Here is a 24,055-nt window from a genome sequence, read left to right as displayed (position 1 = left end):
ACTTAAGGGGGGTTAGGCGGTCAGCGAAAATTCAGCTATTCGGGCCTGAGGTAAGCGGTGAGGGGGTCCGCGTTTAGTATGGAATCAACGTGCTCGAAACTAAAAATCGTAAGCGCCATTCACATTTTTATCAAAAAGTGAATGAAAATAGTTAGTATTTTCTAAATCTAAAACAGTCACGAAATCGAGAAGGTAAATGCCTATGTACTTGTGATTTTATACGAATTATTATCGTAAAATACGGTTGTAATGAGCATTTATATAATATTTTAGAGGTAACTTCAGGATTTTTTTTTATCGAGCAAAATTTTTCCAATCGTGTTTTGGAAACAGTCATCCCATCACACATACGTTCTGTAATACATATTAGAAATTTCAGTGCGAAAAAACCTCAATATTTTCAATTATAGCTCATAGAAAACAGTCCATTTTTCCGTGTTCACCTACTAAGGGCCCTTAAGGCTAGTGTAGAATTGTGTTAAATGTGTTTTAATTTCCAACAGGTAGCAGTAAGGATAGTTTAAATATCAGAGCTGATTCCTTCCTTGTTTCTGCTTCATAATATGTATATTTAATTAGAACGTTCAGTTTTAGATGTGCCAATAAATAGATTGAGTAAAAATCTATCCCATAGGTGGCTTCGTGAGTTGCCTAGTTGATGTAAAGTGACTTAACCCACTTAGTACGTACTTTTTAATAATTGCTCTATTTATTTGAATAAATTGAATGCATTTCTGAAATTATGCTTTATATGAAGCATTAACATATTTGTAATTTCTATTTAGATAGGGAGGCGAAGAGGGGAATTTTCTGCAATACTCGAGCGTGGCAGTTTAAGATATGAGAGATACCTTAGACCTAATAGAACAAACTTTTTCACTATTTAGCTCTATATGTAGTGACGCGCGCCTAGGATAGACGATCAGATTAGTAAAAAAAAATCGATAGTCTGAAATACTCGAGCGCGTCAGATTAAGATATTGGGGGTTGATTTTAGTGTTTTAAGACTAAATTTAATTAATCTGACCATAAGTCCTTGACGCCGCCGAGTTATAGGGTCGCGAACTTGTAAAAAAAAAAACGTTAACCCGGCATTCTCGAGCGCGATTTTTTTTATTTTCATTTTGAAGAATATAATCTAAAACTTACTAAAAACACAAAATCTGCCGGTTTCCGCATGACCGGAAGTCTGGAGGAGCCATTTCGTCTTCCGAAAAACGCGTTGCAGCATATAAGTCGCGAACTTTACTTTTTCAAAAAAAAAAGTTTAAATAAACAAAAAAGGTAATTTTATTTTACAAAAAAAGGTCTCTTTTCATTTTTGTCCAAAGTTTAATTTTTTTTTACTTGAAGCATCATAAAAACTCAAACTCCCGGTTTTTTGAGTATATCTCGAAAACTGAGGGTGGTAAGAAAAATTGATATGAAATAACGATGATTAAAAAAAAGAAACCCACAAACCTTTTTCGGTCAGATTAAGAGAACCCACCAACATTTTTATCAGATTAAGAAAATATGCTTTCAGGATACCTAGATAAACCTCCCCTATGAAAATCTGACGCGCTCGAGTATTTCAAAAGGACTTTTTTTTTCTGCATTTTCAAAAATTCATCGTAACTTATCGTCATGCCGTAATCGTCAGTTTTTTTAAGGGGAGCTTTCTTGGGGCCTAATTAACACCCATTCCGAAAATCTGACGCGCTCGAGTAAATTTTTTTTTTGTGCATTTTTGACGAATTTATATGCCTAGCCCCACCACGCAAACCGGCAGATTAGTATACCGTTGTTATCAGAGGCACTTGGGGCATACGTAGTATGAATATCTGACGCGCTCGAGAATGGCCAAGTAACTGTTTTTTTTTACATTTTTGAAAATCCGTACACGCCAAACCCACCGCTAAAATGGTTTTTACCATAGAAGCTTTTCTTTTCGAAATTATTTTCTCTTTCGATTTTGATAAGTCTCGACGACGCCGTTGAATTACGCCATTTAGCTACCTCGCCTCCCTATCTAATTCAACAACTTTGAAACTATTAAAAATGAGTGATCATCTAAATTTTACTAAATCGAAGTGAATATATTGAGAGCGCTTTGAGTGAAATGACTTGTCTTGTATAGAAAGGGTCGAGCTTTCTTCGGCCAAACGTTTGTTGGTGGAAAGTCGAAAGCTAGGCCTTCTGTAATTGTCCAGTTTGCGATTAAATATGATTGTGTTGAGGCATATGATGGATTTATATCTCTTTTATATTTATTAACATTCAATTTATCGCAACCGTTCCGGTCATGAAATTTTAATGAAAATTTATCACGCAGGTTTGGTTATTATGTTTTGTTTGTCGAAGTGTTTGATTCACTGTTTGATTTTGATGTTCTGATCATCATGTGAGTAACATATTGTGTACAATTTATAGTGCTACTAAAATCTTACAATGAGACCAGATCATAAGATATTTTTATGAATTCTAGCTGATTTAAAAAAAATCTTTGTATGAGAATGATGAGCGGCAAAGTGATAGAAATAGCCGTCTTTCAGAGCCCCTGTCATTTTTCTCTAGTAAATGCTTACTTTATGAACTATTTGAGATTACGAATAAATTCCTTTTAGAAAATTGTTCTTAGGTATTACATATTATGTTAATTAGTCTCCGATCATATCTCCAGTATTTTGTAATCTTGTAATCTACCTTTTACGCGTTTTCTCGAAATTCAAATTAAAGTGTGAAACATTTTATTTTATAGGTATTAAGAAAGAAAGCGGTAATATATAGCCCTGTATTTACAATAATGTTTTATCAGTTTTAATGGTGTTAATTATGCCATTACTTTGTATGGCCAAATTTGCATATGTGAGATATATTAAATTTGTCACATTAACAGCATGAAGATAATTATGATGGAAATAAATGCGGTTGTTGACAGCTGCTGAGTATAGTTATTTTATTTATTACTTTCTTCAAGTTTGGGACATATTTGAGTCATCAAGCTTAAAATTTATGTAGAGGAGATAATATTATAGTGTTGTATGATGTATGGGTACATAGATTGTACAAATAGTAGTCTGTTAAGAATCAATCAAAATAAAAGGTTCAGTGCGTTCAATAGTTAATTATTAATGTAATTTTGTTGGTTTTAATTGACAACGATTTCATACATAAGCCAGATTAACATGTTTCTGTATTCAAAAATGACACAAAAATGTTCATGGAAACATTTTTACCGTACAAGCTTTTCATGCTTTGAACTTAAATGTCGTTGTGTGGAAACTCCAGAAATATATTTTTTATTTATTCAAACTTATTTAAGCAACAGAAACACTGTTGGTACTCATAACGTATTGATAACAGCTATGTTCTTGAACAATTCTTTTTAGTTTATCTTTTCTCGAAATAGCTATTTTTCAATAGCTATTTCGTCCAAACATTGCACCACTGCTGGGTGGAGACACCAACAGACCTTCAATATCCATTGTCAAGTTGTCAACAGTCACATGTGACAACACTATTGCCCGAATATCAGAGGCGTGGTCCGCAAGCACCTTGGCATTTCGGTAACACTCACAATAACGACCTGTGGTCTATGTTACAGATGTAGGGTTGGAAATAATGCTTTTAACTGAGCTGTCTAATTGTATATAGTCAATGTATGAGTAATTAGAGGTTGAGTTAAAACTAAATGTAGAGATTAGGGGGTTTGTTGGTGTTAAAACGAGCTATGGATATGTTTATATTTATATGTATATTTATATTATATACTTTTGTGAAGTCCCATGTCCCCTAGTGGGGTATGGGGCACTCGGGCAGATTAATTATGTATACATCTGTTTTAATGAAAAATTTTCTTAACGTAGGATGGATATGTCAGTGTTACTATGCACTCTTTGATGGAAGAGGGGACTCTTTCACCCTTGCTAAGATGCGTTGTTTAAAGTCGCTTGTGTATATGTTTACTGTAGTTATGTGATGATATTTTCTTAACATAGGTATTTTTAAGTATTGTCAGACTGATGTTAAAAATAACATGGAATGTAAAGTTAGGCCATTTTTGTGGATTGGTATAATATTTTTACGCATTATTTCTTTAAGTGGTTCGAGATGCGCCTCACGTATAAACATAACATTTAAGTGTCTAATTTTCTTTATAATTATACATACAAGAACCAGAAAACCATTTATGGAAGAGTCCTTCGGACGAGATTCTAGCTTTTTACCTCTCAACTTAACTGCATTAAGATGACCAAACTTTTCCACCTAAACATTTTTGCGCTGCGGTATTCGTGTGAAGGTTTAGTTTTTTTTAATGTTTCCATTTGGAGGCAGTGGAATCTTGTTTGGGAAATTGGTCGGTGATTAGATATTCAGATTTCGTTCCAAGGTTTTTTTCCATATACTATTCGGATTTGATTAATTACACAGATAGGAAAGTGAGGCCTACTATATCTTAATTAATGTAATTAAAATTATTACTATAGTATACGAACTTCATCTGGATTAAATAAATCATGTTATATAATGACTACATCAATCTGTTTGTAGTAAGCTTCCTTTCAAACATTGAAAGAATTTTCCATGGTACTTATTTACAAGCTGCTTTCGGTAGCTTCGACATTATTGGCACTAAAATAATAAATTACCGTTTCAAAAATTACCTGTGCCGTGGTGTAGGAGCATAATATTACCACTTTATTAATAAATATTCATTTATTCATTCACGTCTTTATTTCTCTACAAAAAATTCTAACACGTATCTTCATATGGTATTCGGAGACATTATAATTTCCTTCTAAAAATAGTTCTATTTCCTCCGTTCACAGGAAGAGCTGGACCTAACAGCGGTGAACAAAGCAGCGATGATGGAGCTCCCAGCGGCCAAAAAGTGGCAGATCTACTGCAGTCGTCGCCCGCCGCCTGGCCAAGCGCTGCCCCTTGCTAATGCGCCGCAAGTGGAGGATTACATCAAGGCTCTTAATGAGATCGCTGATGTGAGTTGAAACAAAGGAATAGATATAGATTAACAGTTATTGACAGATAAGAATATACAACTACATAATAACAAAAAGTGATAAAACCAGAATATTGAGGCTCTTTGACAATGGTGATGTGGGTTGAAAGAAAGAAATAGACATAGAGATGACGAACATTTATTGACAGAATATATTATGATCATACAATATAACAACAAACAAGTAGTAATAAACGCAAAATATTGTGGTTCTTAATGAAATTGGCAAATGGAAGTTGAATTTCTGGGAAAGGACATTAAAAATGTAAACTTATTGTTGAATATTGATATTTTGCACACTAAAGATGTTATTTGCTGTAATACATTCTAGTTAAGTGTTGTACTTGATAAAAGAGCAGCATTATACGTATGTTTAATAATAAACAAGTAACAATTTATTGCGTAAATCTTGACGACCTAAACACACTTTAGGCCTTACAATTTATGATTGTTTCACACTTTAGCATGCATAAAATACTATAATGATGATACTAGTATCAACCATAAAATAAATTGAAGATATCGTAAGTTTTTTTTATATTTGACACTTCAATTTTTTTAGGAAATTTTACCCCATTAATAGTATTGCTATTGTTCAAACTCAAACTCAAACTCAAACTCAAGTATGCTTTCTAAAAACTATATCATCTAAATTCCAGGCATTCGCATCATCGGAAGGAGTTCCACCAACCGAAGCGAGCGGTCTCGTCGACGGCTTGAAGACGGCACTACGGACGCGAGCGCACAGTTTCGTGTTACGATTCATAAAGCAGGGCGGGCTTACTGCCTTGTTGGAAGCCTTGCAGAGGGCGCCAAGGGACGATGCTGTTACCAGGCACAACTTGATAGCCGGCATCAAGGCTCTTATGAACAATTCTGTGAGTTTTCCTTTGTTAGAAGTGGTCCATATTACATTCGCATCAGAATTTCACCATCCGAAGTGAGTGAAAACATGCTATGCACGATTGGAGTGAGTTTTCTTTTGGTAGAAATTCTTCTGATAGGAAAGTAGAATTTGACATGGTTTAAGCAGTGTGCAAGAAAATTTAGGAAATCCAAGGAAACTTCAAAGAAAAATAAATTTTTAGATGGTTACTTTGATATTTTTCGGTTAAAAATCTTCTGGAGAGATTTTAGAATTTTGTTTTCATTTTCCAGACTGGACGAGCACATGTGCTCGCTCATCCCACCAGTATCGACCTGATAGCGCAATCACTCGACACTGAGAATGTCAAAACTAAAGTCGCGGCTCTTGAGATTTTGGGAGCTGTGTGTCTCGTACCTGGGGGACATAAGAAGGTGAGAATAATGATACTTTTAATTGGATTTTTCGGTATATTGTGTATTATCTTATGTATATTTAGAGATGATGTTCACTATTTAAAATCTGCACGTTGCCTTCATAACTCAGATTTCTCTTTTTAAGTAGGTAGATGCTGAAGCCTGGAGGTATTGTTTGAAGTACCTAAAATTATTTTATTTTGTTTTTAATACTTATTACAATAAAGTGTCCATGTACTGGATCATTATTCCTTTTCTCGTTTTCCTACGCGATCCATATTTGGGAAAACTGTTTTGTGTACACTACCTATCACGTGTTATATCGTGTGTCAGGTGCTGGATGCAATGATCCATATTTAAGAATACTGTTTAGTGTACACTAGGTATTTATTGTCAATATTATTGTGTTACTACAATGCTAAGAGATGGCCCATACTTATGGAATACCGTCTCGTGTCCTATACTTCAGTAAAAACGCTTTAATGGATAGGTGTTGGAGGCGATGACCGCGTACCAGAAGCACGCGGGCGAGCGAGCCCGCTTCTCGTCCGTAGTGGGCGCGCTGGGGCGGGGCGCGGCGCGAGACCAGCTGCCGCTCGACACCGCGCTCATGTCCTTCGTCAACGCGGTGCTCAGCTACGGGCCCGGCGAGGACAGCCTCGAGTTCCGCCTGCACCTGCGCTACGAGCTGCTCATGCTCGGGATACAGCCAGGTCAGTGCCACTCGACTGTAGACCATACGGGACTTTCTACTAGACAAGAAACTCGATAGTGCCAACATCATTTCTGTTTTGACGAACGACTGACATTTTCTGTTCTGTATTATAATTGGTAATTTGAACATGATTTTCAGGATTTTTCTGCCCTTAACTTTTTGGTCCGTATATTTAAAAATGTCATTTCTAATATTCCTTTTTTTGCTTTTTTACAGTGATCGAAAAACTGCGAAAGTACGAGAACGAGACGCTCGACCGTCACATCGAGTTCTTCGAGATGGTGCGCAGCGAGGACGAGCGCGAGCTGGCGCGGCGCTTCGAGAAGCAGCACGTGGACACGCGCAGCGCGGGCGACATGTTCGAGCTGCTGCGCAACAAGCTCAGCCACACGGCCGCCTACCCGCACCTGCTGTCCATGCTGCGGCACCTGCTGCTGCTGCCGCGTGAGTGGAACAGATCAGGATGGAGAAATGTTCAAAGTTTTTTTGGTATCCCAAAGAAAATAAAAAAAGATCTACAACCACCATTAAACCCATGACAGTTGTTCGCCGACTCTTATTTTTCAATGAAAAAATCTTTTCCAAAATAAAAGATGGCTCATCCTGAATTCCTACTTTGTAAACACACAAGATATTACAATCATTCGATTATTTTTTTACAAAATGTACCAGAACCAACACCATAAACACTTGGTATCTGAAAGCTCGACGTCCTTATCATTCATCATCTCCATCTTATATAACATTCCCTATATCTCCTTCCAGTGGAGTACAACCCTCACGCACAGCACTGGCTTCTGCTGGACCGCGTGGTGCAGCAGGTGGTCTTACAGCAACCAAGACCTGGAGATCGGGATTCTGATTCTGCTAAGGTATCATATCATCATATATTTTTAGACCAAATATCTGTAGTTATCATTCACTAATAGAAGCATTTTTTTGGTCAGACATTTAGGTGAAATGTGGCATAAAAATTACGTCCATATCAACTCATACTTTGTTATTCTTATTGGGAGCTTTTGTTTTCAGGAATGTAGTTGTTTTCTTCATTTTTATTTCAGGTTTTCGACCCAGACGTAGCTCCCCTAGAGATAAATGTTGGTGAAATAGTCCAACTGCTCGCTAAAGAGGAGGAACTAGTGGCAGCCAGGAACAAAGCTGACAGTCTGGAGAAGGAAAATGTTGATCTGGCTACTGAATTAGCCAAAAAGGTAAGAGAAAAGTTTGGGAAGCCTTGGGGATTGGAATTAAAGCTTAAAGATGTGGTGGTATCGTGTGGACATGCATTGTATAAAGTTAAAAGAGATTTTCAAGGAATTCAGACAATTTTGGTGAATATCTCTTTAAGCCAAATATAATCTTTTAGAAAAAGAACCCCACATTGGTGATAAAAAAAATATACAAATAGAGATCTAGATGCCCAATATTAAAAATTTTGAGAATAAAAATGTGATTGCATTGAAAGCTTTATATGGTGCATGTTCAGTAACAGTTTAATTTCAAGGTTATGAAAAATTAAAATAGAGTAATGCTTTGACATCAATTTTAATGAGTAACATTTTAAACGATGCATTGATAATTTTGGCATTCCATTATATATCATAAAAACGATTAAGGATTGGTTTAATATAATAATATCTCATTTACCATTCCATTTAAGTGTGTGAAGAGATAACTGTAAATAAAAAGAATATAGTTCGATTGGAATAATAAAAAGAATATGTATAGTTCGCAAGCAAGCCCATATTTCGTCCATAATTTCCTCTCGGCTGACAACTTTTGCACAAATTATAATTGTTTCGATAAGATTAAATTGTTATCGAGCTGATGCTGTATTATGAACACATATTTATCTGCAATTAAAATTCCGTCATTTTCCTGTTTTTTATTGAAATTATCCAATTTCCCATATTATAATTTTGATACGAAAATGTCACGATCTCTTCACTCACGTCCGCCATTAACCCCGCGCGCAACCAGGAGAAGCAGGTGGACCAACAGAGCCAGGAGCGCGAGGAGCTGGAGGGCAACCTGCGGCGGCTGCAGGAGCGGCTCGAGCGCGAGACCGCCGCGCACATGGCGTGCGGCGAGCAGGCGCGCGCCGCCGCCTGCCGCGCGCACCAGCTGGAGCAGCAGGTGAGCGGGGTGGTTGAAACGTGGCGGTTAAAACGCGGCGGTTGGAACGCGGCGTTGGGAACGCGGCGTTTGGAACGCGGCGGTTGGAATGCGGCGGTTGGAACGCGGTGGTTGGAACGCGGCGGTTGGAACGCGGCGTCTGGAACGCGGCGGTTGGAACGCGGCGGTTGGAACGCGGCGTTTGGAACGCAGCGTTTTTTTGATAAAAGTATAATGTACAGGCGAAAAAAAGTGATTGTTGTCGAGGCCTTTTTTTTTGTTTAATGCCTGACAAATGCAAGCAGTCTGTTGGTAAGTTCAATATTCAGTAACAAAACACGGCCGCGGTCGTAGGCTAGCAGCGTTTTGACCTCAGCTCCAGGAACGCAACTTTTTGTACGAGGTTTGGCTGACGAATAAAATCTTAGTAGTTAGTTGGTACGTGGCGTTTGGAACGCGGCGTTTGGATCGCGGCGTTTTAAACGCGGCGGTTGAAACGCGGCGGTCAGAACGCGGCGGTTGAAACGCACCGTTTTTTTTTGTTAAAAGTTGAAAAGCATTGATTGTTGCTGTCGATTGACTGATGCTATCGAACAGTATTGAAGAAAGGTAAGGAAAAATATCTACCCGATGCCTTTTTGTTTCGGATCCTGGGTCTTGATTCACTGCATGACAATTAATGCAAGCATTCTATTCCTCTTCCGCCTGGGATCCAACAGTGAATAGTCGTGTCCGTGCTAAATTTTTACTCAAAAATAAATTAAAAGTGAATTTAATAAATCAAGTGAAATAATAGGAGCGCATAAACAGCGAGAGTTAGCTACGTGCATCTTCAAGTTTACGTTACGCATTGCTGTTGTCCTGGTACTCCGTGTTCGTGCCGGCTACGTGTTAGAGGACGACGCATAGTAAGTGTGTCTCAGTTTTTGCCGTGCAAAAATCTAATTTGCGCACGCGCTTCCTACTTAAGCTCCGCCTTAGTCTACTGCTCATTAACGCTGGTGGGCGGAGCCTGCATTCTTTTACTATTGGACTAATTACTCGAGACGATTATAGCCCCTCAGACATTATAAATAAAGGTCAAATCATACATATATAGTTTTTATCATTCTAACTGTACAAATGAACCGGAAAATAACTCCCGAAAATAAAAATACATCTACAAGTACAGTCCAAAAGGACCGTAAAGGTTTGACCCGGGATAATGTTGAAATTCATGAATCTATCCTATCACTTCGAAATGAAATCAAAGAAATGTTTGGAGTCTTCGAATCGAGACAAAATAAACGTCTAGAACTCATTGAAAAGAGTATTTCGGAGATAAAAGATATAAAAAAACATTGTACAAGCATGGACCAACATAATAAAGAAATAGAAAAATCATTAGAATATATTAGTGGGCAATTGGAAACATTGCAGAGTAAAATTGAAGGTCTGGAGGAAGTTAAAAAAGAGCTGTCTAAAGAAATCCATACAATCCACGAAAAGTGTGAAGTCTATAATCAATTCTGTATTAAAACAAGTATTGAAATTCGAGGAATTCCACATCAGAAGGAAGAGTATAAAGAAGGGTTGTATAAAATGGTACACTCGTTGTTTAACTCATTAAAATTAGACTATCATACGTCGGATGTTCGAGACGTCTATCGGCGATTTAACCGAAACAATAAAACGTCATCCCCACCATTAATTATTGAGTTTACATCTACTTTTATTAAACTCAAAGTTTTGGAGACTGCAAAAAAGCTGTACAAGTCTACACAAATGCAACTAAATGCAAGTCATCTCGGATTAAATTCAACATCAACCATATACATATCTGAATTATTAACAGCTAAAATGAAACGATTATATTTTCTGGCGAGGGACTTTGCTAATACGGAAAAGTACAAATATTGCTGGTCGAGTAACGGCCGTGTGTTTCTGCGCAAAGCTGATGGTTCTCCTCATATCCACGTAAGAGATGAACAACAATTAAAAAGTCTTACTCAATGACTAATAATAATAACACATTTTGGTTTTTCTTATGCATGTATTATAAAATTGATTAGTGTTAAGTTAAAATACGTTAATAATTACTTTGATATTCAAAGCTTTAAGTGCAATTATAGTTTTGCAAATTATATTGATTGTATATTTAATAGAATACCGTTTGTCACGTTTCTTAATAATATTTCTAAAAAATATATTGTATCCAAGGTTATTATTTATTTTGAATTTATTTTTGCATATGAAATTATAATATTTTTTAATGAGTTAATTTTTATACAGTGTATCATCAATTGCTTTCCAATTAAGGGTCGTATAAATAAGTTTAATTTGATTCTATTCATCAAATGTATATTAAGTTCTTATTTACCTAAATATGAAACTGTTGTCTTGAAATTGATTTTTTGTATCGAATATTTACAATATAGTAAAATTATAATAGAGAGCTGTCTTAAATGTATAAATATTTTACCTATTCCTTACGCTTTCACTTTTCCACATTTAAATTATTCAAAATATTGTATACTGTATTGTTTACAAGCATTCAATTTTAACCTTATAGGTGTTTATGTAATTGACTCTTACTCACTTACATATAATTCTGACAGACACAAAATATTTAAGTTTTTAAAATTGAACAATAAATATATCGAAGATGTTGGTTTCCACATAATTATTATTATAAAAGCTAATGGCCAACATAAACGTAATTAATGATATAGACCAGACGTGTCTCATTCCGTTCTGGCAAACCTTCGAGCCTGAATCTTGCATCCGTTACTTTGGAGACGTTAATAGACAGTTCACAATGATCACACAGAACATAAGAAGTATACGTAAAAATATTGGCTCATTTGAATTATTTCTAGATCGTCTTGGCTATCAACCGGATGTCATTGTACTTACAGAATGCTGGATTGACGACACATTCGGGGGTATCAATCTCCCTGGTTATATCTGCGTGTATACAAAAAAATGCTACAACAAAAGCGATGGTATTGTAATATATTATAAAGCTAGCCTTAGCATGGTTAAAATATTGGAACCTAGTTTTCGTAATGGGACATGTTTAATCTTAGAAATAAACCCTATTATCTCTATAACTTCAATCTATAGATCTCCTTCTTTTACTTCCATTTCAGATCTGTGTAACTTTTTGGACTCTTTGGAAAGTGTGTTAAAAAAATGTACAAGTAGCAATAGAATAATAACTGGCGATTTGAACCTAGATATTACAGATAATGGTATGTCTATCTATTCTGAGCAGTATTTAAACCTAGTGACCCAATATGGTTATATACCTGCATATAATGTACCAACGAGATCGGGGAGCTGTCTTGACCATTGTATGATAAAGTCACGATCACAGTGCAAAGCAGTTATTTGCCATTCTGATATTACTGACCATGATACTGTCTTATTGTCAATTAGCCTAACATCTATAGATAAGTATATCTCGAATAGTACGGACATTTTAGTTAAATCGAAAATTGATCACAATAAATTGCAAGAGTCAATAGAAAAAATGGACTGGTCCACTTTATATAACTGTGATAATGTTGACATGGCTACCGAGATTTTTATTGGCTCTCTTAATGATCTCATTTCACAAAATTCAACAAAAATAACTACTAGTAAACGTAAAATAATATTTAAACCATGGCTAACACCTAACTTATTAAAATGTATGAAAAAACGTGATGTTTTACATATGACCACAAAAAAATTCCCTGACTCTGAATCACTTAAAAATGAGTATAAAAAATATAGAAATACTTGCAACAATTTATTACAAAATTTAAAAGATGAATATGATAGACAGGCTATTCAAGACACTAGTAAGGATAGTAAAAAACTCTGGAGAACTGTTAAACGAATATGCAAAATTGATGATACCAAAAAATCTCATAATGAACTTCTTAACATCAAGACTAACAATCCTATAGATTCCCTTAATACAGTAAATGAGTACTTTTCAGAAATAGGTGAAAAATTGGCCACTAAAATTTTAGAAAATCTTGACAAATCCGAAACAGAACTAGCTCGAACTTATACTAATTTAGCAAAAAGTCCATCAAACTCACTTGCTTTCACACCTTCTGATCCTTCAGAAGTAGTGAAAGTCATCAGTTGCTTAAAAACAAACTCCGCTCCGGGAATGGATGGCATTACTAATACAATTCTTAAAAATTCCAAATTATCTCTTGCACCACCCATTTCATCTATAATAAACTTAAGTCTTTCATCCGGTACTTTTCCTAGCTGTTGCAAACTTGCTAATGTCTGTCCAATTTTTAAACAGGGTGACCCTATTACACCATCTAACTATAGGCCAATCTCTCTTCTTAGCTCACTATCTAAAATTATAGAAAAAATAGTAAATAGCAGACTGATACGCTTTCTGGAGAAGGAAAATATATTGTCACCTAACCAATATGGATTTCGAGCTGCCAGATCCACGGAGGATGCTATCACATCATTGGTTGATTTTATTGTTGGTAAATTAGATAGTGGTTACAGGTGTGCTGGCGTTTTCCTGGATCTGGCAAAAGCATTTGATACTGTTTCTCGCAAAATCCTACTCAAGAAACTTGAGTGTGCGGGAATTAGAGGCTTACCTTTGGAATGGTTTTCCTCATATCTATCTCAGCGGTTACAGCGGGTAAAGGTAGAAAACTACTGTAGTGATTTTAAATCTATAAATTTCGGTGTCCCACAGGGTAGTGTTTTAGGTCCTACCCTTTTCTTGGTCTACATTAACGACTTCTGCTCATTGAACATGCTTCAGGCTCAGGTTTTTGCCTTCGCAGATGATACTGCTGTTATATTCTACGAGCGCGACTGGGCTGGAGTCGTTGATGTAGCCCAAGCAGGTCTTCAAATAATGGCAAGTTGGCTGCAAAGTAACTTACTTACCCTGAATACCGACAAAACAAAAGTTGTTTGTTTTCATACAACACAAAAAACGGCACCTGTGGTAGATATGAGGTTTACCATCCATCACTGCAAAGTAGGAACACCACTATGCTCGTGCCCTAATCTCCAAATAGTAGACGAAATCAAATATCTCGGTGTCATAATTGACAGAAAACTAACATGGGAGAGCCAAGCACGTGCCCTAAGCTCCAGAGTTCGCAAACTCATGTACATATTCAAACTTTTAAGAAATGTGGCTGATACAGAAACGATACGTATTGTGTACACAGCGCTGTGTCAGTCTATTCTGTGTTATGGAATATGTGCATGGGGTGCAGCTTGTAAAACCATACTGCTGAGGGTGGAAAGGGCACAAAGGGCGGTAATCAAAGTGGCATATAAAAAGCCCTTCCGATTTCCAACAAAACAATTGTACCTAGAAACCGGTCAACTTAGTGTACGGAAGCTATTTTTAATGGCGCTCATTTTAAAATTCCACAAATCAGCTGCTAGAACTATAAATAATCCGGAAAGTAGACGTCTTATATGGAAAGCTCCTACCACTCACACATCTTTTGCTCATAAGTTCTTCTCTTTCCTGGGTCCTTACTTATATACTAAAATCAACATTAAATTAAATATTTTTAAAATGACCAGATGGAAATTAAAAAAGTCCCTTAAAGTATGGATGCAAGGCCTTGACTATATTCAGACTGAAGAGTTTTTAAAATTGGAAGCATGAGACAACTAGAAAATTATTTACAATTTTGATGTACACACACACACACACACATACACACACAAACAAACACACACATCCACACACACACACACACACACACCCCTCACCACACACCACACATGAACACACACTCGCATGTTTTAGTTTGTATTGTTTAATTATTATAGTAGTTAGCATGAATTTTCATATTTTAACGAATTTATATTGTTATTAAGTGATAATAAAATAAAAAAATTGTTTTGTGTAGAAGATTTGTAATGTAATAGTTTATTTTCTTAGCATAAGGATTAAAATGTACCACTGGAAGATACTTGTTCCCACGACACAGGGAATCCTAGTGTGGGAGCAAGGGTTTTCAATTTCAGTGCATCTTATATTTTGGAAATAAAGTTTATTGTTTATTGTTATTGTTTATTGTTATTGGTAAGTTAAGAAATGCGAATTTTTTATAACGTTTTCGGTCGACAAGTACAAAAGCACTAAAAGCACAAATAGACAATAAAATTGGTGCACTTCATTGACAAGTGATGCGTTGACGAGGCTTTCATGAAGTTGAGTGTAGTTGAAAAATTATAAAAAAAATTCAATTTTATTTCGTAGATATCGTCATTTATATTGTACAGGTGCTGTATAACATACCATTTGGTGCTGAATAGACTTGGCGTAGTTTATCTAACGTGTCAAAGACATACATTATTCATTGAGTGCTGCTTAAAGATAATAAATGTAATGATATTATCATCTTAATATGGTTATTGGAAGCTTTCTAATGCTTTGGAAGTTAATATACTTAGCCAGTTTTTCATATTTCATATTTGTAGAGTTACTATGATATTTTTTATCAGGGAAAAATTACTTCATAAATTAAATTGGATTTTAATGCTAACATGGTCTTAATATTTTTCAGCTGAATCAAGAAAGAGCAGAACGAGCAAGATTCGAAAAACTAGTCAGTGAAGGGAGCATACCTGATGATGCAAAGGTAAGACTCAAATTATTGAAAGTATTCTTCATATTATTCTCGAGATTCTGCTACTTTTTTTTTCTAATGTTTTATAAGCGAATTTCCTAAATTAGTCGTAAGTGATGAGTCTATATTTTATGGTATTGTTTTTTTGCATCAAAATACTAAATATTTATTGATTAAGTTGAAAAAATTCATTTTTATAAGCCTAATTCCTAATGGGAAATATTCCCTGAGATTTAATTCGTCACTATCTGCTAAATAACTGTTAACCCATTTAGCCCCAAGCGGCCCGATCGGTCCCAGACTATCAGACACAATAGATTTTCTATTGTGTCTATGGTTCCGGGGCCTGAGTTATTAAACTAAACTATTGGTACCCCCACAGGTCAGCAACCTAAAAAGCGCTGTGATAGAAACGTGCAGCGCTCCCCCTCCCCCTCCTCCCCCTATCCTCGCCGCACCTCCCCCTCCCGCGGCTCCCCTCCCCCCTCCCGCACCCCTCGCTCCTTTTACCCCCACACCACCCAGACCGAAGAAGAATGTACCAACACCTGGAAACCCACTAAAGAGCTTCAATTGGAGCAAATTGCCAGATACGAAACTACATGGTACTATATGGCAAGAGTTGGATGATACGAAGCTGTATAATGCGATTGATCTACACGCGATTGATAAGATGTTCTGCGCGTATCAGAAGAATGGTGTACAGGTGGGTTGGCTTCTTTAGTTTATAATGTTTTGTAGAAAACTTCCAGATAATTGATAGTGGAAAGGAGGAAATTTTAGTGCCAGACATATTATCTGACCTTAACATTTAAGTTTGAGTTATAAAAGGCAGAAAAAAAATATTTTACAAGACTTATTATGTTTAGATATGGTATTTAGATGTAGCAAAATTTTGTGTTGTTTGAACACAAAAGAAATTGAACAATTATAACATTTTAGCGACAAAATCGACTTCAACTAAGAAGGATTAGGTTTAAACTTGACTTATTCCAAATCTCCTTAAATTTGATTCCAGAACGAAGGCTCAGTAGAAGATCTGCGACAATTAGGATCGAAGCCACGTACCAAAATCCTGTCAGTGATCGACGGACGCCGCGCACAGAACTGTACCATTTTGTTGTCCAAGCTGAAGATGAGCGATGAAGAGATTTGCAGGTGAGAAAGGGTTGTTATGGTTACGGGCGATTTTCTGTTTTGATGAATGTAATAAGGCATTAAGGATCAATTTTAAGATCAAATAATTTCAATATATTATTCACAAATCTCATTTGTAAATTGATTAGGCATTTTTATCTGATGAGCGATAAGAAAAGTCAGTAAGTATTTCATACTAAATATTAAATATAAAATCTACTTTTCCAGAGCAATCCTCCGCATGGACAGCTCAGAACAGCTTCCCATCGACATGGTGGAACAGCTGTGCAAGTTCACGCCCAGCGCTGAAGAAGCGGCTTTATTGGAAGAGCATCAAGATGAGCTCGACAGCATGGCGAGAGCTGATCGGTTCCTGTATGAGATATCCAAGTGAGTAAGAGTTGGTAGGAGATGGAGATATTACATATAAAACGTTTGGGATGGGTAGAATTGGTAGGAGAAGACGATCACCCCTTAAGGATCTCGGAGAGATTTTAGCAGGACATTGTTTTACTGTGTAACTGTTTCAATCGAGAATCTTTGATGGGTAAGAAGTCTGCTTCTCTGGCCCGAAAAAAATACTTCATTTTTAAATAAAAATGTACTTACTTTTTTCTAATTCGCCGATCTTTTCGTTTACATATTTTATGTAAATTGTGTTAATCAGAAAATATTTGGTATTTCCCGAAACAGTAACATACCAAAACTTTTAACATTTTTTTATATATTTTCAGAATCCCCCACTACCAGCAACGAGTACGAACACTACTATTCAAGAAGAAGTTCTCAGCAGCGGTTGCCGAGGCAACGAGTCGTGCGTCCGTGGTCCTTAGGGCCGCTAGAGACATGACCAGGTCCAGGCGGTTGAAGACATTGTTAGAAATTGTTCTGGCGCTAGGGAATTATATGAATAGGTGAGAGATATAAACGGATATAAACTGCTTTAAGATTGTAATGGCAATTGGTTTATAATGTCGATCGAACTCATGAGATTTAAGCCAGATATTCACGTTGTGTGGGTGCGGTTGTGGAAGGCATTGCCGTACATCGACGACTTTTTCGACATATCGATTTCTTCACTATTTTTAAGAAATATCGCTTCTGGCTCAGTCAGATTGGCTAACCCTAAATGCAGTTAATCGAAAATTTTCAGCTTCAACCGTCATAAATTGAAATACTTTACTACCTTTTTTTGGTCACGTTTTGTGACATACTACAAGGTTTATTTTATATTTCCAGAGGAGCTCGTGGAAACGCGTCCGGTTTCCGTCTCTCGTCACTGAGCAAACTGGCTGATACCAAGTCGAGTGTGTCCAGAAATACTACGCTGCTGCACTATCTCGTTGAGATGCTTGAAACACAGGTATATGTTTTTTATAAATTTAACTAATTCTCCTATTTTAATTGGTGTTAGTGATTTGGTAAGAAATTGAAGCTTTTGTGACTTTCTTTTGTTTTCTAAATGTTTCATTTCTTACATCTAGTTTCAGGATGTGTTGTGGCTATAATTGTTTTTTTATTTTTCGTTTATAAACTTCCAGTTCAAGTACCCTCATTTTAATTAACTATCAAGTAGCTTATTTCGCCCACCTCTAGTCATATAAATAATTTTCTGCCTCCAGTTGAAGGTTGAGGCCTAATCTTGTTTAGTATTTCAATTTCGTTTCATCCCTTCACATCAATGGGGCAGCAAGTGCTGCAACTTATTTTGAGTTAAAAAAAAATTTGTTTAAATTGGATTTTACTTTTTCCTCCGCCTATACTACAGAAGTATCTATTTCTACATGTCAAAATAACCCTAATTATTACCTTCCTAAGAAAAAGTAGTATTTAGCAATATATTATGTATACTTAAAACTTCTGCCTCTAGTCAAAATAATAAATAATTGTTTCCTTGCAGTTCAAAGACGTGCTCCTGCTGGAGGAGGACGTGCCGCACGTGCGCTCGGCCGGCAAGGTGTGCGTGGAGCAGCTCGAGCGTGACGTCACCGCTCTACGCGCCGGCCTACGGGACGTGGCAAGGGAACTCGAGTACCACGCGTCGTTGCCTGCGCGCGCGCAGCATGACGCGTTTGTACCGGTTATGAGGGAGTTCCATGCGCACGCGGTGTGCTCGTTCACGCAGCTGGAGGATCTGTTCCAGGTGGGTGGGAGTAAAGGATGTTAGGGAATTTTTGGTCATTTAATGTAAAGGAACGGCCGCTGTCCATGAATTTTATTTTTTTCATTATTTTTATTTTATTTGTCGTTATGTTTTGTAATTTTGTATGTATGAAGTCAAAAGATAACTTTTATCAAATATAATTTTTACGTAATTTTGTAAAAAATGCTGTTTTCAATTTTGCAGGACATGAAGAGCAGACTGGAAGCGTGCGCACACGCATTCGGGGAAGAACCATCAGCGTCCCCGGAGCAGCTGTTCGGAGCGCTGGACTCGTTCCTGGTGCAGCTGGCGGAGGCGCGCGCGGAGTGCGACGCGGCGCGGCGCAGGCGGGAGGAGGACGAGCGCAGGAGCCGGCACGAGCAGGAGGTGAGCGGGGAGTGGGGGGAGCGGGGCGAGTGTATAGTGACTCACTCCTGGTGCAGCTGGCGGAGGCGCGCGCGGAGTGCGACGCGGCGCGGCGCAGGCGGGAGGAGGACGAGCGCAGGAGCCGGCACGAGCAGGAGGTGAGCGGGGAGTGGGGGGAGCGGGGCGAGTGTATAGTGACTCACTCCTGGTGCAGCTGGCGGAGGCGCGCGCGGAGTGCGACGCGGCGCGGCGCAGGCGGGAGGAGGACGAGCGCAGGAGCCGGCACGAGCAGGAGGTGAGCGGGGAGTGGGGGGAGCGGGGCGAGTGTATAGTGACTCACTCCTGGTGCAGCTGGCGGAGGCGCGCGCGGAGTGCGACGCGGCGCGGCGCAGGCGGGAGGAGGACGAGCGCAGGAGCCGGCACGAGCAGGAGGTGAGCGGGGAGTGGGGGGAGCGGGGCGAGTGTATAGTGACTCACTCCTGGTGCAGCTGGCGGAGGCGCGCGCGGAGTGCGACGCGGCGCGGCGCAGGCGGGAGGAGGACGAGCGCAGGAGCCGGCACGAGCAGGAGGTGAGCGGGGAGTGGGGGGAGCGGGGCGAGTGTATAGTGACTCACTCCTGGTGCAGCTGGCGGAGGCGCGCGCGGAGTGCGACGCGGCGCGGCGCAGGCGGGAGGAGGACGAGCGCAGGAGCCGGCACGAGCAGGAGGTGAGCGGGGAGTGGGGGGAGCGGGGCGAGTGTATAGTGACTCACTCCTGGTGCAGCTGGCGGAGGCGCGCGCGGAGTGCGACGCGGCGCGGCGCAGGCGGGAGGAGGACGAGCGCAGGAGCCGGCACGAGCAGGAGGTGAGCGGGGAGTGGGGGGAGCGGGGCGAGTGTATAGTGACTCACTCCTGGTGCAGCTGGCGGAGGCGCGCGCGGAGTGCGACGCGGCGCGGCGCAGGCGGGAGGAGGACGAGCGCAGGAGCCGGCACGAGCAGGAGGTGAGCGGGGAGTGGGGGGAGCGGGGCGAGTGTATAGTGACTCACTCCTGGTGCAGCTGGCGGAGGCGCGCGCGGAGTGCGACGCGGCGCGGCGCAGGCGGGAGGAGGACGAGCGCAGGAGCCGGCACGAGCAGGAGGTGAGCGGGGAGTGGGGGGAGCGGGGCGAGTGTATAGTGACTCACTCCTGGTGCAGCTGGCGGAGGCGCGCGCGGAGTGCGACGCGGCGCGGCGCAGGCGGGAGGAGGACGAGCGCAGGAGCCGGCACGAGCAGGAGGTGAGCGGGGAGTGGGGGGAGCGGGGCGAGTGTATAGTGACTCACTCCTGGTGCAGCTGGCGGAGGCGCGCGCGGAGTGCGACGCGGCGCGGCGCAGGCGGGAGGAGGACGAGCGCAGGAGCCGGCACGAGCAGGAGGTGAGCGGGGAGTGGGGGGGAGCGGGGCGAGTGTATAGTGACTCACTCCTGGTGCAGCTGGCGGAGGCGCGCGCGGAGTGCGACGCGGCGCGGCGCAGGCGGGAGGAGGACGAGCGCAGGAGCCGGCACGAGCAGGAGGTGAGCGGGGAGTGGGGGGAGCGGGGCGAGTGTATAGTGACTCACTCCTGGTGCAGCTGGCGGAGGCGCGCGCGGAGTGCGACGCGGCGCGGCGCAGGCGGGAGGAGGACGATCGCAGGAGCCGGCACGAGCAGGAGGTGAGCGGGGAGTGGGGGGAGCGGGGCGAGTGTATAGTGACTCACTCCTGGTGCAGCTGGCGGAGGCGCGCGCGGAGTGCGACGCGGCGCGGCGCAGGCGGGAGGAGGACGAGCGCAGGAGCCGGCACGAGCAGGAGGTGAGCGGGGAGTGGGGGGAGCGGGGCGAGTGTATAGTGACTCACTCCTGGTGCAGCTGGCGGAGGCGCGCGCGGAGTGCGACGCGGCGCGGCGCAGGCGGGAGGAGGACGATCGCAGGAGCCGGCACGAGCAGGAGGTGAGCGGGGAGTGGGGGGAGCGGGGCGAGTGTATAGTGACTCACTCCTGGTGCAGCTGGCGGAGGCGCGCGCGGAGTGCGACGCGGCGCGGCGCAGGCGGGAGGAGGACGAGCGCAGGAGCCGGCACGAGCAGGAGGTGAGCGGGGAGTGGGGGGAGCGGGGCGAGTGTATAGTGACTCACTCCTGGTGCAGCTGGCGGAGGCGCGCGCGGAGTGCGACGCGGCGCGGCGCAGGCGGGAGGAGGACGAGCGCAGGAGCCGGCACGAGCAGGAGGTGAGCGGGGAGTGGGGGGAGCGGGGCGAGTGTATAGTGACTCACTCCTGGTGCAGCTGGCGGAGGCGCGCGCGGAGTGCGACGCGGCGCGGCGCAGGCGGGAGGAGGACGAGCGCAGGAGCCGGCACGAGCAGGAGGTGAGCGGGGAGTGGGGGGAGCGGGGCGAGTGTATAGTGACTCACTCCTGGTGCAGCTGGCGGAGGCGCGCGCGGAGTGCGACGCGGCGCGGCGCAGGCGGGAGGAGGACGAGCGCAGGAGCCGGCACGAGCAGGAGGTGAGCGGGGAGTGGGGGGAGCGGGGCGAGTGTATAGTGACTCACTCCTGGTGCAGCTGGCGGAGGCGCGCGCGGAGTGCGACGCGGCGCGGCGCAGGCGGGAGGAGGACGAGCGCAGGAGCCGGCACGAGCAGGAGGTGAGCGGGGAGTGGGGGGAGCGGGGCGAGTGTATAGTGACTCACTCCTGGTGCAGCTGGCGGAGGCGCGCGCGGAGTGCGACGCGGCGCGGCGCAGGCGGGAGGAGGACGAGCGCAGGAGCCGGCACGAGCAGGAGGTGAGCGGGGAGTGGGGGGAGCGGGGCGAGTGTATAGTGACTCACTCCTGGTGCAGCTGGCGGAGGCGCGCGCGGAGTGCGACGCGGCGCGGCGCAGGCGGGAGGAGGACGAGCGCAGGAGCCGGCACGAGCAGGAGGTGAGCGGGGAGTGGGGGGAGCGGGGCGAGTGTATAGTGACTCACTCCTGGTGCAGCTGGCGGAGGCGCGCGCGGAGTGCGACGCGGCGCGGCGCAGGCGGGAGGAGGACGAGCGCAGGAGCCGGCACGAGCAGGAGGTGAGCGGGGAGTGGGGGGAGCGGGGCGAGTGTATAGTGACTCACTCCTGGTGCAGCTGGCGGAGTCTCCTATACTATACTTATACTTTACCGGTTGTCCCACTACCGATGTACTAAGTGTGTACTTAAATTTCCTTTTCATCCCTAGCAGCAGCAGCATTCTCACAGCAGTTATACACCGCTTCGCTAGTAAAGTAATATAAAACGTAAACGCGCGTGCGGTGGTAGAGGTGGGCGGTGCACCAACGTTTTTTTAAAAGATATTAAAAAAAACCGAATCAAAATCCGTTCCGTAGTTTTAAACTTTAAAGATTTAAGCATACAAAGGGAATAGGAACATAGGGACAGAGAAAGCGACTTTGTTTTATATTAAGTAGTGATATCGATTCATATAACAATTTTAATTGTTGCAGCTCAAGAAACGTACAATGGAGCGCAAACAAGGTTCCAGCATACTGGGTTCAGTAGCGAAATCACTGGGCAAATCCACTGACTGCAACGGGCATTCGAACGGCGATACCTCCCGCGACGGGACTCTAACCAACGGGCAGAAGGGGGAGTTCGATGACCTCATATCGGCCCTTAGAACTGGAGATGTTTTTGGTGATGATGTGGCAAAGTTCAAAAGGTCCAGGAAAAGTAAGACCCATAAGGGAAGGGATTCCCCACCGAGGGGAGTTTGCAGGGAGGACTCGAGGGAGCGACAGAAGAATTGAGGGAAAATTATGAGGAGAAGTGGGGAGACTCTAGGATTTAAGGGAGGAGTTTCGGAAACTTTTTAGTGATTTGAGATGGCCAATAAATGTGCTAATAAATTGATGACTTCAAAGAATTGATGTAGAATTGAGAAGATTTGTAGAGGAATTGTTATTGACGATAGATTGAATATATTTGACAAAAAAATTGATATACCATTTAATTAGATACCACAAGGTTGGAGGAAGAAAGAAGATTTAGGGATGTACTATGTGTTGAAACGATTGCTATCAGTGTTGTTACAGGAGTCTAAAATATGGATATAAACTTACGAAATGTTTTTTGTACACTATTTGTAACTTCTTAATGATTCTAGATTGTTTATGTTCAACTTAAAATGGTTTATTCACATTTTTTTATCGATCATAATGACGAGATTTTAGTCTCGAGAGATTTCACGTTTACATGTCGTTCTAATACATTTTATAACTAAGTCTTACTTTAAAGAAGTTTTTTGCGAAATAATAATCTGGCTCATTGATAAGTTACAAGTAGGGACTAGGGACTGGTCTTAGATGTGAAAAAAAGTGGATGTGTGATCTTAATATTATAAAAACGTAGTTAATTGATATCATAATTTTTATGATCATTGAAAAAAGGATCATGATTGATATATTAAAAGGAATTCGCTAACGGAATTGTCGCTTCGAAATACGAAACCGGGATCAGAACTTAACATAAAATCGACGGAATATAACTTTAACGTAGAAATTGTTGTGATTGAAATTTTGTAGGTTTATTCATACCATAGCGTTTACAATTTATGGTATTCCATACAAATCGTTGAACTAAATTAAATATAGTCACTCCATAGTAGAAATAGTAAGTCGTGTATTCGCATTTTACGAACATTCATAGCAATGCCTAAATTTATAAAACTGACTGAAATA

At 41.5% G+C, this 24,055-nt stretch overlaps 1 protein-coding gene across 7 annotated transcripts in view; it reads left to right on the top strand.

Moving 5' to 3' along the window:
- LOC123697499 (disheveled-associated activator of morphogenesis 1) overlaps positions 1-23,295 on the top strand; it is a 101,619-nt gene extending 78,324 nt beyond the window's left edge. For 6 of the 7 annotated variants that reach the window (XM_045644038.1, XM_045644032.1, XM_045644033.1 and 3 more), the window contains 17 exons: positions 4,812-4,979; positions 5,659-5,877; positions 6,158-6,298; positions 6,771-6,993; positions 7,212-7,439; positions 7,761-7,867; positions 8,057-8,206; positions 8,976-9,131; positions 15,665-15,739; positions 16,110-16,433; positions 16,746-16,885; positions 17,093-17,254; positions 17,599-17,778; positions 18,104-18,227; positions 18,765-19,007; positions 19,212-19,394; positions 22,823-23,295. In XM_045644038.1, the coding sequence (XP_045499994.1) occupies positions 4,812-4,979; positions 5,659-5,877; positions 6,158-6,298; positions 6,771-6,993; positions 7,212-7,439; positions 7,761-7,867; positions 8,057-8,206; positions 8,976-9,131; positions 15,665-15,739; positions 16,110-16,433; positions 16,746-16,885; positions 17,093-17,254; positions 17,599-17,778; positions 18,104-18,227; positions 18,765-19,007; positions 19,212-19,394; positions 22,823-23,125 (3,126 nt within the window). In that variant the 3' untranslated portion in view covers positions 23,126-23,295. The remainder of the gene's footprint in view (positions 1-4,811; positions 4,980-5,658; positions 5,878-6,157; positions 6,299-6,770; positions 6,994-7,211; positions 7,440-7,760; positions 7,868-8,056; positions 8,207-8,975; positions 9,132-15,664; positions 15,740-16,109; positions 16,434-16,745; positions 16,886-17,092; positions 17,255-17,598; positions 17,779-18,103; positions 18,228-18,764; positions 19,008-19,211; positions 19,395-22,822) is intronic. The other variant, XM_045644037.1, reaches the window with a different exon arrangement.
- The last annotated feature ends 760 nt before the right edge of the window (positions 23,296-24,055 follow it).

Source organism: Colias croceus, chromosome 14 (assembly GCF_905220415.1).
Source record: "Colias croceus chromosome 14, ilColCroc2.1".
NCBI classification, from domain to species: domain Eukaryota; kingdom Metazoa; phylum Arthropoda; class Insecta; order Lepidoptera; family Pieridae; genus Colias; species Colias croceus.
The sequence above is the reverse complement of the archived record's forward strand: the minus strand, read 5'-3'. Positions and strand labels throughout refer to the sequence as shown.